Raw genomic sequence first — 15,322 nt, forward strand, 5'->3', positions numbered from 1 at the left:
ACCAAGAGGGACAGAGGCAGGAAAATAAACATTTCTGCATCACTGTAATAAAGCCAAAAGTCAAGTCCTCCAGTGAGAGGAGAAAATATCCAAAGACTCTCTCTCTCTCTCTCTCTCTCTTCCTCTTTTCGTCCTTGCTTTCTTCCTGCCACTCCTACCATGAATTCTCTCTTTCTCTTTTAACATTAGGTCCCTCATCTTTTCATTCCCTCTGGCGTTGTTTTTAAACAGTGATGCTCTCCTGGAGTTGGTTGGATTCCACTGCAAACAGGACACGCTGGAAATAGACAGCATCCACACAGCGCCCTCGTGGCTACAACAACAAACACCCCCAGCAGTATACCCTGGCACACACAGCGCACACACACACACACACACACACACACACACACACACACACACACACACACACATATCCGTGCCTCTTGCCACACTGCAGAGGAAAAGCAATATCACTGTTTGAGATGATCATTTGAAGCTGTTGTTAAAGAGGGCAGATGTTGCGGGAAACAGTTTCTGAGTCAGCCGCACATAAACACACAGACGTAGTTACATACGCATGCACATAAATCGACTGACCATAAGTAATTCAGGCTGCATGACAGCACACTGGTAGCTCTGCATGTAAAGACACACTGCCTGTCTAAGAGGAGGGGGTCCTGACACATAACATATGTCAAACAGGCTTGTCTCAGGCTCTTTGACGCCTCATGCTACTCCTGCTTTTCCTGCTTTTGCCTGCCTTCTTCGATCCTCTCCCTCTCTCTTTCCTTACCCAAATGTCTCTGTTTAATCTCACCCACAGTTTTGTAGACTTTTATTCTGCCTTCCTGTCTTCCTTCCTCATGAAAGAAAACAAGACTAAGAGTCTAGCAGTCCCACTAATGGTGTGTACAAGAGATCACAGTGACTGTTAGGGCTGTCTGAGTAGAATTAGTGTCACTGCCATGTTTGGAGGCCTGTGTTGTTGATAAAGGAGCTAAATGCTAAGTTTGTGGGAAGATGTTGACACATCAGAGCAAATTCTCCCCAGAACAACTATATTATGCAAATACTGGTGCTTGCAATACATTAGAATGAACATGATATGATGTAAAGAAACTCAGTCAGCTTTACAAGAGCACAAATGAAAGCCTGGGTCATGCTTCCTGCAGGCACAAAGAACTGGGACAGTCAAAGCACTTCATCCTGCAGCTAGTTGCAAGGCCTGCAAGCTGGGTGTACACCAGCTGAAGAGGTATTAAAACATGGGTGGCAGCTGCAGTTGTGCGCATGTACCTGCTGTGATGATTGGCTGAGGTGGAAAAGATGTGAGTAGGGAAGCAGGAATGAATGGAGGACTTCCACAGTTCACAGTTGTCATGACAGCATGAGAAGCGTGAGTGTCCAAGTCTCCAAGAAACAGCTTTAGAGTCTGCTCTTTAGTGGGTCTTGTCTGTGTCTGCAAGAGGCATGGACCATGGTTAATTTTTCATGGTTTTAGTAAAGCACCCTTGATATTAAGACCCTCCCTTGCATTTTTTTTTGCTTGGACTTGTTACCTACACACAATGCTAGGATGCTGTTGCTCTTTAGCAAGTTACATGAATAGTTAATCTGCACTGTCCACTAAATGCAGGCTTAGCATATGAAAACAATGACTGTCTCTCTCCAAAATGCATAGGGTGCTTTAGTAAATGTGTTTTTGGAAACATGATATATGATGGTTGTGCAAGTAGTATCTCTACCAAGCTTTTATTGAGAGAAAAGCCATAGTTGTTGATTCACTATAGACTAAAGAGTGTTGCCCTACAATCTCCTGGCACCTTGATCTGGTGAGAGTATTTTCAGCAGCAGTGACGTTACAGAACAACTATGGAAATACGACATGAATATGACATAAATACTAGGGGGAGTAGCATTTGTGACTCATGTCCTGCCCAAAACCACCTGTTGCTTTTCACTTTGATCATGGAGGTGCATTTTGGCAGAAACAGGCAGCTTTTAATTTGTTAAATTTTAATAATGGATCTAATCATTGGGTGGGCCGTCACAAAAAGTCACCCTGCTAAAAGTGAGAAATATTCCGACCGAATGGAAAGCTTTACTGCAAGCCCAGATAAAATGACCTCAATGGTGAACAGGCTGACCGACTGACTGAAATTTCTGTAGAGCCTTTTGCTATCACTACCGGGACATGAAAAAACAACAAAGAAAACAAAACAAAATAAAAAACACTGTGAAGCATATCCAACTTAAAGACTATCTTGGTTGTATCACTCACGCTGGCTACAGGAAACAAAAAGGTAAAACAACGACTGTAATGCATCTCTTCCTTTTCAGACTTCCACCTTGCTCAGCCTTCTCGTCCTCCATATCTAGTGCCATACCTTCCCTCTTCCTTGTTCTTTTCTGTTTCTCCTCCTGCTATCCCCTGTTCCTTTCCTCCTTCCTCTGATACTTATTCAAACTCCATTTCTTTTACCCAATTTTTTAAACCTCAGTTTCCCTCCTTGCCCGACACTCTCTATCTCCACAGTTCACACTTCCCTCATCGCCTCCCCATCCTCCTCCATCTCTGATTACGTCTCCTTCTCTTTCCTCTCCCTCTGTCCACACTCACCCTGTCTTCTTACCTCTTATATTCTTATCTTTTTTCTATTCTGCTTCTTTCACCATTTCCCTCTCTCCATATCTCACATTTTTCCTCTCTCTCCTTCTCCTAATGAATTTCTAACATGATTGTACCTTTTTTCTCTTTCTTTCTTTCTTACCATCCATCCCTCCTGTTTTTTCTCTTTTTTCCCCTCCATCTCCTCCTCTCCTTTCTCCTTCTTACCAACTTTCTTCTGTTAATAAATATACCGTAAACATGATGCTGACGCAAACGCCTGATTTCCCCACAAGGATCATTAAAGTTTCATCTAATCTTCATCTTTTAACCTCCGACTCTCCTCCTCTCTGTTTTGCTCCTACTATACTTTCCCTTCATCTCTCTTTCTTTTTATTAGATCCCTCTCAACCTTTTGCTCCTCCACATGTCACATCCACCCTTCCTTCCTTCCCTCCCTCTCCTCCTCATAACTCTTGCCTCCTTCCATCTTGCACTGGCTTTCTGTTTTCTGTTCAGTGTGCCATAAAACCAGTTTAACCAATCTGTTAGAGGCCGTGTCTTAAGTCTCCCCTAAATCTCTGAAGCCTCATAAAGACTTACAGCCTTGCTTTAAATCTTCCTGTCAGTGCAAATATAATTGGCAACCTTTACTCTCTCTTATGTGTAATAGCTTTTCACCCACCGCATCTCCCCTCTCTCTCTGCCCGTCCTTTCACTCCATGTGTTTCTGATTGGCTGACAGTGACAGAGGCAGAGGGTTACTGGTGCTGTAGGCCGCTCAGTTGGACTCAGAGATTGGAAAGGTCACGGCCTTTCAACTATTACCTTCTCCTCTAACAACACTGTCTTTGGATGCATCTTTGAATGCATGAGTTCTTCCTCAAAGTCCCAACTCACTTCTTTTCATTTCTCTAAGATCTTAACGCCTGGAATCCACCGGGTGTGGCTTTATGATGCCTGTTTGTTCCAACCTCCGCACGGCTCCATATCCCACTGGAAGCGGTTCAGGAGCAGCACGTTTTGCCTGCTTTATTTTGTTGATTTGCTCAAGATGAACGTCTCATCGTCCATGGTGTCAAAAATCCTCTGACTAGTTGACTTCTGGCCTGTTGCCTCTGATTATGATGTGATGTTGATGTAGTGATGTGCTATATGGTAGTCAGTGAGTGTTTTGGTTTGAAATTTGACCGGATGCTCGATGTTGTTCATGTGTCAGACTTCCTGCGCAGCTCAGTCCGCTCTGTGCTCCGTGTGCTTGACATGGCTTCCATCAAAGATAGACTAGTAGGCACATATTTTTAGCAGAGCCGAGCAGAGAACTGCCTCTGGCAAGCTTCTGAAACGTGCTGTGGCACGTCTGGTGGAATCACAAACATCGTTTAGAGCAATTCTGATCAAGTCCTTCAGTTGCGTCGAGGCCGGAAAGCGACCTGGCTGGGCCTGGTGGAATCAAGAGGTTAGTCAGTAATCAATGACTTTTAAATCTCAGGTGCAACCAAGATTTCAGATTCTTCCCAACTAGAGATGTAGATTTATACATGTGTATGATACATCTGAATGGATGAATTGATCCCACATATTCACATTACTTAATCTGCTATAGATTGACATGTACTAAAACTTACATGACTCACTTGAGTTCAAAATAGCTACTGAAAGATGACATAAGTTGACAAGGAAAGTAACTATGTACATTTACATAAATAACATACCTCAGCACAGTTTTGAGGTAAAGGCACTTTACTTGCATATTTCATTTTGGGAGACTTTAAACTTTTATTGCACCACTAGAAGAAAATATTGTACTTTTTACAGCTTCACTGCACTATAGTTATATGACAGCTGTAGTTACTACTTGGCAGAATATGTTTTTACATGCAAAACATAAAATATGATGCATTTTTGCAGTTTCAACTGACAGCCGACAGTATATGAAGCAGTCAGAGTTACAACACTAAAATACATCTTAATGGGTAAATATATCAATTACTGCATTTACAATAACCATTCTTCACACGGACTACTTGCAACAAACATGTTTTCCATCACTGGCAACAAGTAAAAATGCTCCCATACCACAAAAAATGTGCTATGAAATTTACCTGCACTGTATGCTGTACCTACAGCATGACCTTATTTTGAGATATTGCTATTGTATCCTGCTATTAGATTAAGTCTGTGTTAACTTGCAATGGCCCAGCTGACTGTTGTTTTCTTGTGCAGATTTGTCTCACTGGAAGGAAAAGGAAATGACAGAGACATTATTCTGCAAGGTAATATGATACCTTTTTGCTTTCGTCTCCAATTTGCTAGTTTACTGGTTGTATGTAACTTTAAAATGTAACTTTACATATATAAAGGCTTCTATAAGCTGATCCACAGACATGCGGATGCTTGTGCAATTTTTTCACTAGCCAAAGTTAATATAAGTCATACATGACTTAATGACGCATCTTTGATACCACATAACTATAAGTCATGATATGTTGGGGGTAGCTAAATTTGTCTATGTCAGTCCACATGAGGAATCAAAATGATGCTGCTCGCGGTTAATCCTGCTATAAGAACTTGGCCAAGACTTTGTCAAGTCTTTGAATCCAGTTTAACTTTTTGCATGTTTTCCCCTCTTTTCTCCAATCTCACCTAATACTCCCCTCTGCACACCAGCTGACGGGGCACAAAGTCCTTAAAAATGACCTTTAGCTACCTTCAAAATATAGTCAAGGCCCTACGGTTCCTTAGTTTTAATTAGAAAACGCTGTTTGTTGAGGTAAGAGTGGCCAGATGAGAGCAGCAGGCAGTGCTCTTTATTAGCAGCTCAGCAGGTAAATCACAGGAATAAAACAGAGTGAGATTTCACTCCAAAGAGACACAAAGTGACAGTAAAAACAGACGTTTATGAGCATGTCTGAACAGGTTAGAGTCACGCAGCATGAGTCTTCCTATTCTGTGTACAGTATGTGTGTGCGTAAGAGTGTGTGTGTGTGTGAACAACACGTGCCCAGCATCTACAGGCTCCATATGGTAACCATAGCCGGTCCATTTCATTGCAGTCACAACATTAGTTTGGGAGAAAGACAAACGATGGCTGTATTTTCTTTTTGGGGGTAATTATTTTCTAGGGGCCACTTAGCTTGTCACATAATGAGGGAGCAGCACATGAGGGACGCCATACATATGCAGGCAAACACAGACACACACACACATACACGCACACACACACACACACACACACACACACACACACACACACACACACATGATGAAGATGAGAGTTGCAGCAAGAGGAGGCTTTGTATACAAAAATATCCATTTAGCTCATTTTGTACCTAAACAAAGTGAATGCTGAACTTTGACATTTCCTTATCTAGCCTAGCTTGGCTCTGCTGGTGACTTCATCCCCTCTGCTGGGGACAGATAGCTTAAAGGAGGAAGCAGCCCACACACGCACACACAGACACACACACAAACACACACACAGACACAAACACAAACACACGGTGGTCCAGTACCTTCCTGTGTGGGGTGGTGTGCTGTGTCATAGCCATTGGGAAGCTGTGAGCTCCTTTGAGCTGGGTCTTCTCCCACAGAGAACACAGCCTCTGCACACACTCGTCTGTGGAGCACAGAGGAACACTGGACTTATTCTGAGAGGGGGAGAGAGAGACAGAGAGAGAGACAGAGAGAGAGAGATGAGTAGAATAGAGTCAGAGGTGAAAGAGGAAAGGATGGGTCGACAGCGGGGAGAACAAATTTGGTTGCATATAATTTTATTCCACATCAAATGAAGCAGTGTCCTTTTACAGCCATGCATCACTCTATAAATGCACTCCAAAACTTCCTCAGCAGTGTAACTTAAATTAAGAATAACTCTTTACCTTCCTGGATAATCCCCAATTCTACTAAAACCTAATCCACCATGCTAGTCCTATCTGAAGGTTTGTCATTATAAATGCATGCTGCGTGCACAAGCTTTGCTCAAACCCACAAAACTTTATTTTAAATTCTAGTGGAGATCCCAAGGGTTCCCAAGATACCAAATATGTCCTGCTGAATTACAGGGGAATGTGTATAAATGTGTATGGATATTTTTTTTTTTGATGCAACGGGGCAGCCATAAAACAACAGTGTCTCTGGTTTTAATATTTTACTGAAAGTAAGCATGATCTACCTTCAGTGAAGTGTTGCAGCCAGCAAATATAGAATATGGATGTGACATTGTGATGTGATATGGAAAAAACAATCTGACAACTTAAGGGGGAATGCAAAGGGAGAGAATTCAAGGGGCTGCGCACAACACAAAAGCAACCTCCTCAGATATACCAAAATTTGACATGGATAAATGGGGAATCGATATTCAAGCTCACACTTGAAGTTTCGATTTATTGTTACATGCCAAGAAAAGAATTGCAGGTTTTCAAAACTGCGGTGAGTTGCTTGCTCACGGCTCCTCTCAGCAATGCAATGCAGCCACAGTGTGCGCACCGTTCAAGGAGCCTGCAACTCATTTACGTCTGCAAGTCAGTCAAAATAAAACAAAAGCGTCATCTGAAGACATAAAAAGTTCAAGTTAAAAAGCTGAACATTGAGAAAGAATGTATAACGATCCTTAGGGCCATATGGGGAAGAAACTATGCAGCAACCAAGTTAGGATGCTGGATGAAAGTTATTGTTATTTTCTTTTTTACATTTTATAACTCAAAACAGCCACTGTGCCCTAAACCGTATGGGATGCTGAGATGCGGTAACATGATGTACTTTATGGTGCTGCGTGTGCGCCTGTAGATGTAGTACGGTGTTATGTGTACCTGCAGGTGCAGCAGCATGATGTGGATCCACAGGTGAGGCTGCCGGCTGGTCAGGCTGAAGCAGGACTTTGTGTACAGACAGTAGTGGCCCTTCAGAGGACAGGAGAACGACAGCTTGGCCACGCAGCCTCGACTAGAATCTGACACACACACACACACACACACACACACACACAGATACGCAGACAAAAAAGAGCCAGTGACGGAATTATTAATATTAAGCAGATGCTCCAAAGTTACACAACTTGAAGTTCACTCGCTCAACCAAAGTCAATTAAGCCCCCCACACACTGCCCCCCCCAACACGCCATATGGACTTGTGTAACCTTGGAAACATATTTTGACAGAGTGATTCATAGCATGCAAGGCCACTGCCTCTCATAATGACCAGGAAACTTCCTCTTTTCCCTCCAACCAACCAGAGCAATTACAGGTCAGCGGTTTTAAAGTCTTTCGGAGCCGGAATGGTGATCACAATGTGGTGATCACAATATGGATCACAATCTGTAGCAGTAACAGCTTTAGTGTTTCATCTACCTTACGTTACTTTTATGCCACACATATACACAAAATGATTTTTTCTGCTTGTTCATGTGCGTCAGTAATTTCACATATCATAATACTCTGCTGGTCTAAAAATGTATGTGCCTTGCTGTTCTGTTTATGTTTTACAGAGGTGCCAGGTCAATAGCACAGTCACAATAGTCATGAGCTGACAATGGCGTCAGGTGCGCCAGGTGTGTTTGGAGCTCTAGTAGCAGTATCCGTTTATACTGTGTTTTTAAGCATTCTAGGTCTCCGTTTTAAAATTTCTGAGGAGTGCTTGGAATATGATACGTTTTTGCAGCGGAATACTGAGCGTTTGGACATAACCGGTCGTCTGTCAGTAAATGCTGACAAACTTTGTGGATATGGCGGTGTTGCCCTGATCACCTGGAAATCCAAAGCCGCATGCAAAGCAAGATCTGGAGCGACCCAGCGACCCGATGCCCTCGGCAGAATATTAACAATCTGCCTACTGCTTTCGGGAGATATTCATCAGTGCCCGGGCCCAGCAGTCTTGCAAACGGCGAAACACCAGCAAAGCAAGCCCACCATCAGTTGTAGCGGCTGCTGCCCAAACTGCGGAAAGGTGGTAAGAGCAAACGCCAAAGCAGTTGCTTGTGACTCTTGTGACGTTTTTGTTCACATAAGATGTGGGAATATTGCTCCGAAATTGTATGACCGGGCAGTAAGGAATAAGTCGGTTATTCCGTTGGTTTGTAACCAATGTTGTGTGCGTGAAATGTGCAGCGCAGATGTGCTTGATGACACAGTTGGCTTGAAAGTGTATGACAAGGATACTGTGGATGGGAGAGACTATGATTCACTCGGCCTGCTCAATCAGAAAGGGCTGCACTTTATTCACGTCAATGCCAGGAGTCTTCTACCCAAAAAGGATGAAATCGAGCACTTCGCGTCCACGTCTAAAGCGGCTGTGATTGCCGTGTCGGAGACCTGGCTAGACAGTTCTATACTGGATGGTGAAGCTGGGCTTACAGGCTATTACATCTTTCGACGCGATCGCAACAGGCACGGCGGAGGAGTGTGCCTCTTTATAAGGTCTGACATAACTTTCAATCCGCGCCACGATCTACAGGTGGATGGCTTGGAGGCAGCCTGGGTTGAGTTGATACTTCCTAAAACCAAGCCCATCATTGTAGGTGTCTGTTATCGCCCACCTAAACAAACGGACTTCTATGAACTCCTGGAATCTGTCTGTTGTAAAAGTAATGTATGCTTGGAGAAAGAATGCATCATCATGGGTGATTTTAATACAGATTTATTGTTGCCACGCAGTAGCCTGAAAGAGTCTCTCTCTTATCTTTGTAAGGTGTCTGGTTTACAACAAATAATATCTGAGCCTACTAGGCTGTCGGCAAATAGCCAGTCCCTTCTGGACTTAATTTTAGTATCAGATTGTGGAATGATAAGTCAATCAGGTGTTTTAGATTTGGCTTTTAGTGATCATAATGTAGTCTTTTGCACACGCAAGAAAATGAAATTTCAGCCAATGAATGAGCATTGCTCCATCAAATACAGATGTACCAAACAGTACACTGCTGAAGCGTTCAATCAAAGGCTATCTGTGAGAGACTGGTCTGATGTGCTTGAATGTAAAGATGTTGATAAGGCTTGGGATTTGTTCAAGCAGCGTTTCAAAGCTGCTCTGGATGATGTCGCACCAATGAGGGAAACAAGAATTAAGCAAAGAAGTGCATGTTGGATGACATCTGAAATCGTTGATCTGATCAGACAACGTAACAGATGTTTCACAAAGTTTAAAAAGTCCAAATTACCAGCTGACTATAACTCTTATGCCCATCTTAGAAATCAAGTTAGCTCTAAAGTACAACAGGCTAAGTCTGAATTCTACACTGATTCCATTGCTGTAAATGCAAAACAGCCTAAAAAACTATGGAAAATTCTCAATGAGTTGGGATCAACAGCAAAATCTAAATCAAAGTCTGGTAAAGCAGGGCTTAATATTGATGATGAGATGTGCTTTGATAAGAGGCGGATTGCCTGCCATTTTAACCAATACTTTACAACCGTTGCGGCTAGTCTGGTCAGTAAATTGCCCAGTGGTTCTAATAAATATGGCAAATCATTTGTTAACTCCTTTTATAGATGTAAAAATGTCTCTGCAGATGCATTTGTAATTAGTCCTGTCTCAGAGGATAAAGTGAGAACGTGCCTCTCCACTCTGTCAATGAATAAAGCCACTGGCCTAGACCTTATCCCCTCCAGGTTTCTTAGGGATAGTGCTGTGGTTATATCCACTATTCTTACTCATGTCATAAATCTGTCCATAAGTCAGGGTGTTTTCCCAGACGATATGAAGAAAGCCAGGGTAGTTCCTCTTTTTAAGAAAAATAGCAGAGCCGTTGCTGGGAATTATAGACCAGTATCTATTCTGTCAACTATTTCAAAGATTTTTGAGCGTCTTGTGTATGAACAGGTGGAGGAGTACCTTATCACACATGGTCTATTATATGAGCTCCAGTCAGGTTTTAGAGCTGCATATTCCACCGACACCTGTCTCATCCACCTCTTTGACTATGTGCGTCAGAATCTTGATCAGGGAAATTATGTTGGTATGTTACTGATTGACCTTCAAAAAGCGTTTGATACTGTGAACCATGATATTTTGCTTACTAAATTGCAATGCATGGGTTTTAGTAACTCAGCACTCAAGTGGTTCACTTCTTACTTGACACATAGGAAACAAGTCTGTGATGTTGAAGGGACCCTCTCGGATTCTTTGAGTATAACATGTGGGGTGCCCCAAGGCTCTATCCTAGGGCCCCTGTTATTTTTAGTATACATTAATGATCTGTCAGCTGCTGTGCGGTGCAAGTTGTTATTATATGCTGATGATTCTGCTTTACTTGTCCCAGGGCGTAATGTAAAAGCCATTGAAAACACTCTTGGCATAGAGCTTGAGTCCGTCAACCAGTGGCTAATTGACAACAAGCTCTCTATGCATCTTGGCAAGACGGAATCAATCTTGTTTGGTACAAAAAGGAAGTTGGCAAAATCAAATACTTTAAAGGTGATGTGTAATGGGGCTGAAATTGTGTCTAAATCAAGTGTTTCATATTTGGGTTTGACATTGGATCAATCACTTACTGGTGAATTCATTGCAGCCAAAGTGTTAGCTAAATGTGCCTGTAAGTTGAAGTTTTTGTATCGCAAGACCAAGTTGTTTGAGTTTTCTGTGAAGAAATTATTGGCAGTAACGCTGATTCAGTGTCATGTGGATTTTGCGTGTTCTTCATGGTTTTCTGGGCTGACTGTGAAACTTAAAAACAAATTCCAAGTGTTGCAAAACAATGTTATTCGGTACCTGTTAAATGCACCCCCCCGTACTCATATTGGCAGGGAGGAGTTTGCAAGAGCTGGTCTACTTCCTGTTCACCTAAGAGTGGAACAACAAAAGCTAAACCATATGTTTAGCATTGTAAATGGGCAGGCTCCCAAATATTTATGCTCTGGTGTTACCATGGTCCACACACACCATGGTCATAACACGAGGGCCAGTATCCGCTCCTGTGTTGTCCCCAGAGTGTGTAATAATGCAGTTAAAAATTCTTTTTTCTACACTGGGATCATGGCATGGAATTGTCTGCCTACTGCCATAAGACTCCTAACATCTAGAGAAATTTTTAAAAGGCAGGTCAAGCAGCTTTTATGGAAGAAGGTGAATGTGCCTTGATTCTAGATAGTTTTTCTGCTTTTTAATTGTTTTATTTGTGTATTTGTTTTATTGGGATGTCTTCTGTTCCCACCTATTTTTGTATGACCTCTGTCTTGACTTTGTCTGTTTCTTGTCTATTTTGTTTCTTGTATGTAACACCAAGGACCATGCTGGAAATAAGTTTTGTACTTTTGCATGTCATCCGATGGATTGCTGTTTTATTCGTCTTAATCCATAAATAAATCTATCTATCTATCTATCTATCTATCTATCTATCTAGCAGAATTACCTTTGACACACTTTACACATAACGTCACATTCCTCCTTCAGCTCCGCCAAATCTCTAGTTAAACTCCAAATGCCTTGTAAACCCACAACAAACACAGCTATCTCAGTGTGTGTGTGTGTGTGTGTGTGTGTGTGTGTGTGTGTGTGTGTGTGTGTGTGTGTGTGTTTGAGTGAGTGAATAAGTGAGAGAGGAGAGAGAGAGAAATGTCTGTAATTGCATGTGCAATAACTATAAATTTGTGTGTGTGCATGTGTGTCTGGTTTCTGTTGCCTCACACATTAGCACATGCTTGTCTTTCAGGGAATGTGTGTTTATCCACATGCCAGCGACTGAGTTTATTTTTGTGTGTCTGCATGTGTGTATGTTTGCAGCGGGCACGCAATATGTGGGGACGTATGTGCATGTGCACTTTTCTATGTAATTCTTGTCCTTTGGGATGGAGGGTCAGCAGCTCACGTGTTGGCCAGCCAGCAGCATGATGACATCATCCAGCTGAGACCAGCTGTGACATCATATCCTAAGTGCCCTGGGGTTGATTCTCATTACAAAGAGAGAACATAGAAAGGAGCAATTGTGGGATAAGGAGTTGAGATTGGGGTTTACTTGTGATTTCTGCAGTGTGTGTGTAGTGTGTGTGTGTGTGTGTGTGTGTGTGTGTGTGTGTGTGTGTGTGTGTGTTTGTGTGTGCAGGTTAAATAGCTGGATATTTACATTCATGTTCATGATTGAATCAATGACATAGAGGCCAAAAGCGGGGTCTCTTACATGCTCTGCTGTTTCCTGTTTATGTATGACTGTGTGTGTGTGTGTGTGTGTCCTCTGGCTGTCTCTTTGTTAAGATGACATTATGATCAAGGGCGGGACAATAACTTCCCCTCCTGTCAATCAAAATATCATCACCTCTCACATTTGTGTGTGCATGTGTGTGTGTGTGTGTGTGTGTGTGTGTGTGTGCGTGCGCACAGTGGTACATAAAGTCCCACAGTCTTTATTTATTTATTTTTTTTAACTATTATTACATTTTAAAATACAAATGGGTCTGAACATGTGCATGGCATATTTTCAAATAAATGTCAGCATTTTGTGTTTTCGTTTAAGACGACTTGAAATGAAGAGAGCTGAATCGTATTAAAGATGTTTTTCTGGGAGGGGTCTGGATCTAATTGAAGATCAAGTTTAATATGGAGCAGGTGATGACAGGTGCTGCTGACAGAGTGCAGCGAAGGCCGAGTTCAAATGAAGCAAATCAAATCGAGGAAAGGATTGCATGGGAAATCATTAGAAATGAATGAAAATAAAACGAAGAAAATCAAATCCCTGAATATGAAAGGAAACCGAGGGGAAAAGTGGATTAGGGAATAGGATGAAATGGAGACGAGGAAATGGTGAGAACGCTGAAGAAAGGTGGGAACATTAAGTTGGAGTGGCGAAGAGGCTTTTGTTAAAAGATGAACTACTTGACCTTGTGTTTTTAGTCTTTGCTCACTGTATGAGCTGTGGTGTGAGGACACACACACACATGGAGACACACACACATACACCGTATATATCCATATACATGCAAGCAACAGTAGACACATGCACACAAACACACAGGCATGCACTCACACCCATATATGCACATGTAATTGTGTGCGCTGAGACACACACACACACACACACACACTCCCTCTCATCTGTTTCTACTTAGAGTCCTGACTGCATGTAGATCTAATTGGAGAAGACGACCCTCCCTGCCACAGCACAAATCTCCGGCTCTATACGTTGATTAATTTTTTCATTAACAAATTAGCTCTATGAAAACGTCCCTTAGAATCAGGCTGAGAGTTGATACGCTACATTCGCAGGACATTGTTTCACTTCAGATCAGCTCCAGCTCTGTTTTCACTGGGGGTTTGCGGCTGCTGAATTAAGGCCTGAGGAAATGAGTTCATATACTGAAGGTGCACCAAATATTTTCAGAGTGTTTCCAAATGTTGACACTATTAAAGATGTGTTTTATGGTGGCGAAGAATAACAGGAAGCGTCGGATCACAAAACGCACGGTTCGGACCATATCATGGTTTGTGAGTCATGGATGTGATTACTTTTTGGATAAGTTAACAAAAAATTATAATAACAAATGTCTTACAACCTTTGGCCAGTTTTGCCTGTTTTTTAGGCCCTGTATTTCTAGACTCATGGCGTAGTCGAAACATTTCTCAGCCAGGTATGCCACATATTGCTATTGTTTTTCAGAGCAAGTGAGGTCTCCAAAAATGTTATCATTAGTTATATAAGAAATGATGTCAATGTATAATGATGATAACAAATGTCTTTGGCATAGCTCTCTGTCTTTGTTTCTATGTTTTCAGAGAGAGGAAAAAACTCTTTGCATCATTTGCACTTCCTCGTGACGTCGGCCGTAGTAATCGGAATAACAGTTGTAGCTGTGTGTCCCTGATCCCGTGAAGCTGCTCCAACAATGATCCACTTTAAAATGCTCTTGTAGATCCTAAAATATTTTAAATGCCATGACAGTGAGAGCTATGGCAGTTCAGTGAGGTTTACATTAAATATCATGAACAGAGGCTCATTTTACTTTAAGAAACACACAGTAAAAGTGAAAAGCAAATGCAATCAATTGCTGATATTTCAAGCAAAATAATTCATGATCCCAGTTAAAAGAACTAAAAATCAAATTAAACATAAAAAAAATAAAAAAAAATAAATAAAAAATAAATAAATAAAGATCAGTGATGTGTGAAAAGAAAAACAACTTGCTCCCTTAGTGTCTGTTTTTTCATGACTGGCTGCATATAGTGCACACCCACACATGAGCTCAGCAGGGGGCAGAGAGGAGGACTGACTAGTGAGGTTACTCTCAGTCATAGTACGTTGTGTGGGGTTTTGTGTGTGTGTGTGTGTGTGTGTGCGTGTGTGTGTGTCTTCCTACTAGTATGCATCAGCGCTAATCTCTTCCCTCTTAATGCCAAAAACAAAGACCCCCTCTAAGAGACACAAATCACACCTGAGGTCCCCAACTGTCTCCCATGAAAGGCAGATTGTGTGTCTATATGTGTGTGTGTGTGTGTGTGTGTGTGTGTGTGAGAGAGAGAGAGAGAGAGAGACAGAGAGAGAAAGAGCAGAAAAGCTTTACTTATACCAGTGTTAATCAGCCCCAGCCACCCCATCTGACTGCAATCTCAGTCGAGTTCATCAGGTTATAGCTCTCTCTCATTTTTACTCTCACTGTCTTCCCACCTTTCTCTTTCTCTCTCTCTCTGAAATACACCTCCCTCATTTCTCTCTTACGCATATAAGCACAACCTATGCCAATAAGACTATCACAACATTGTAGTAATAGTGGTACCTCTGAGAACACACACTCACGTACGCCCACACAGCTGTTC

General features: G+C 42.1%; 1 protein-coding gene across 3 annotated transcripts in view; it reads right to left on the bottom strand.

The window, feature by feature from the left end:
* Positions 1-15,322, bottom strand: part of veph1 (ventricular zone expressed PH domain-containing 1) — a 91,714-nt gene that overhangs the window by 23,198 nt on the left and 53,194 nt on the right. For all 3 annotated transcript variants that reach the window (XM_030067810.1, XM_030067808.1, XM_030067809.1), the window contains 2 exons: positions 7,402-7,541; positions 6,106-6,240 (listed from right to left, as the gene is read on the bottom strand). In XM_030067810.1, coding sequence (XP_029923670.1) covers positions 6,106-6,240; positions 7,402-7,541 — 275 coding nt within the window. The remainder of the gene's footprint in view (positions 1-6,105; positions 6,241-7,401; positions 7,542-15,322) is intronic.

The sequence above is a fragment of the Myripristis murdjan genome, chromosome 13, assembly GCF_902150065.1.
Source record: "Myripristis murdjan chromosome 13, fMyrMur1.1, whole genome shotgun sequence".
Lineage (NCBI taxonomy): Eukaryota > Metazoa > Chordata > Actinopteri > Holocentriformes > Holocentridae > Myripristis > Myripristis murdjan.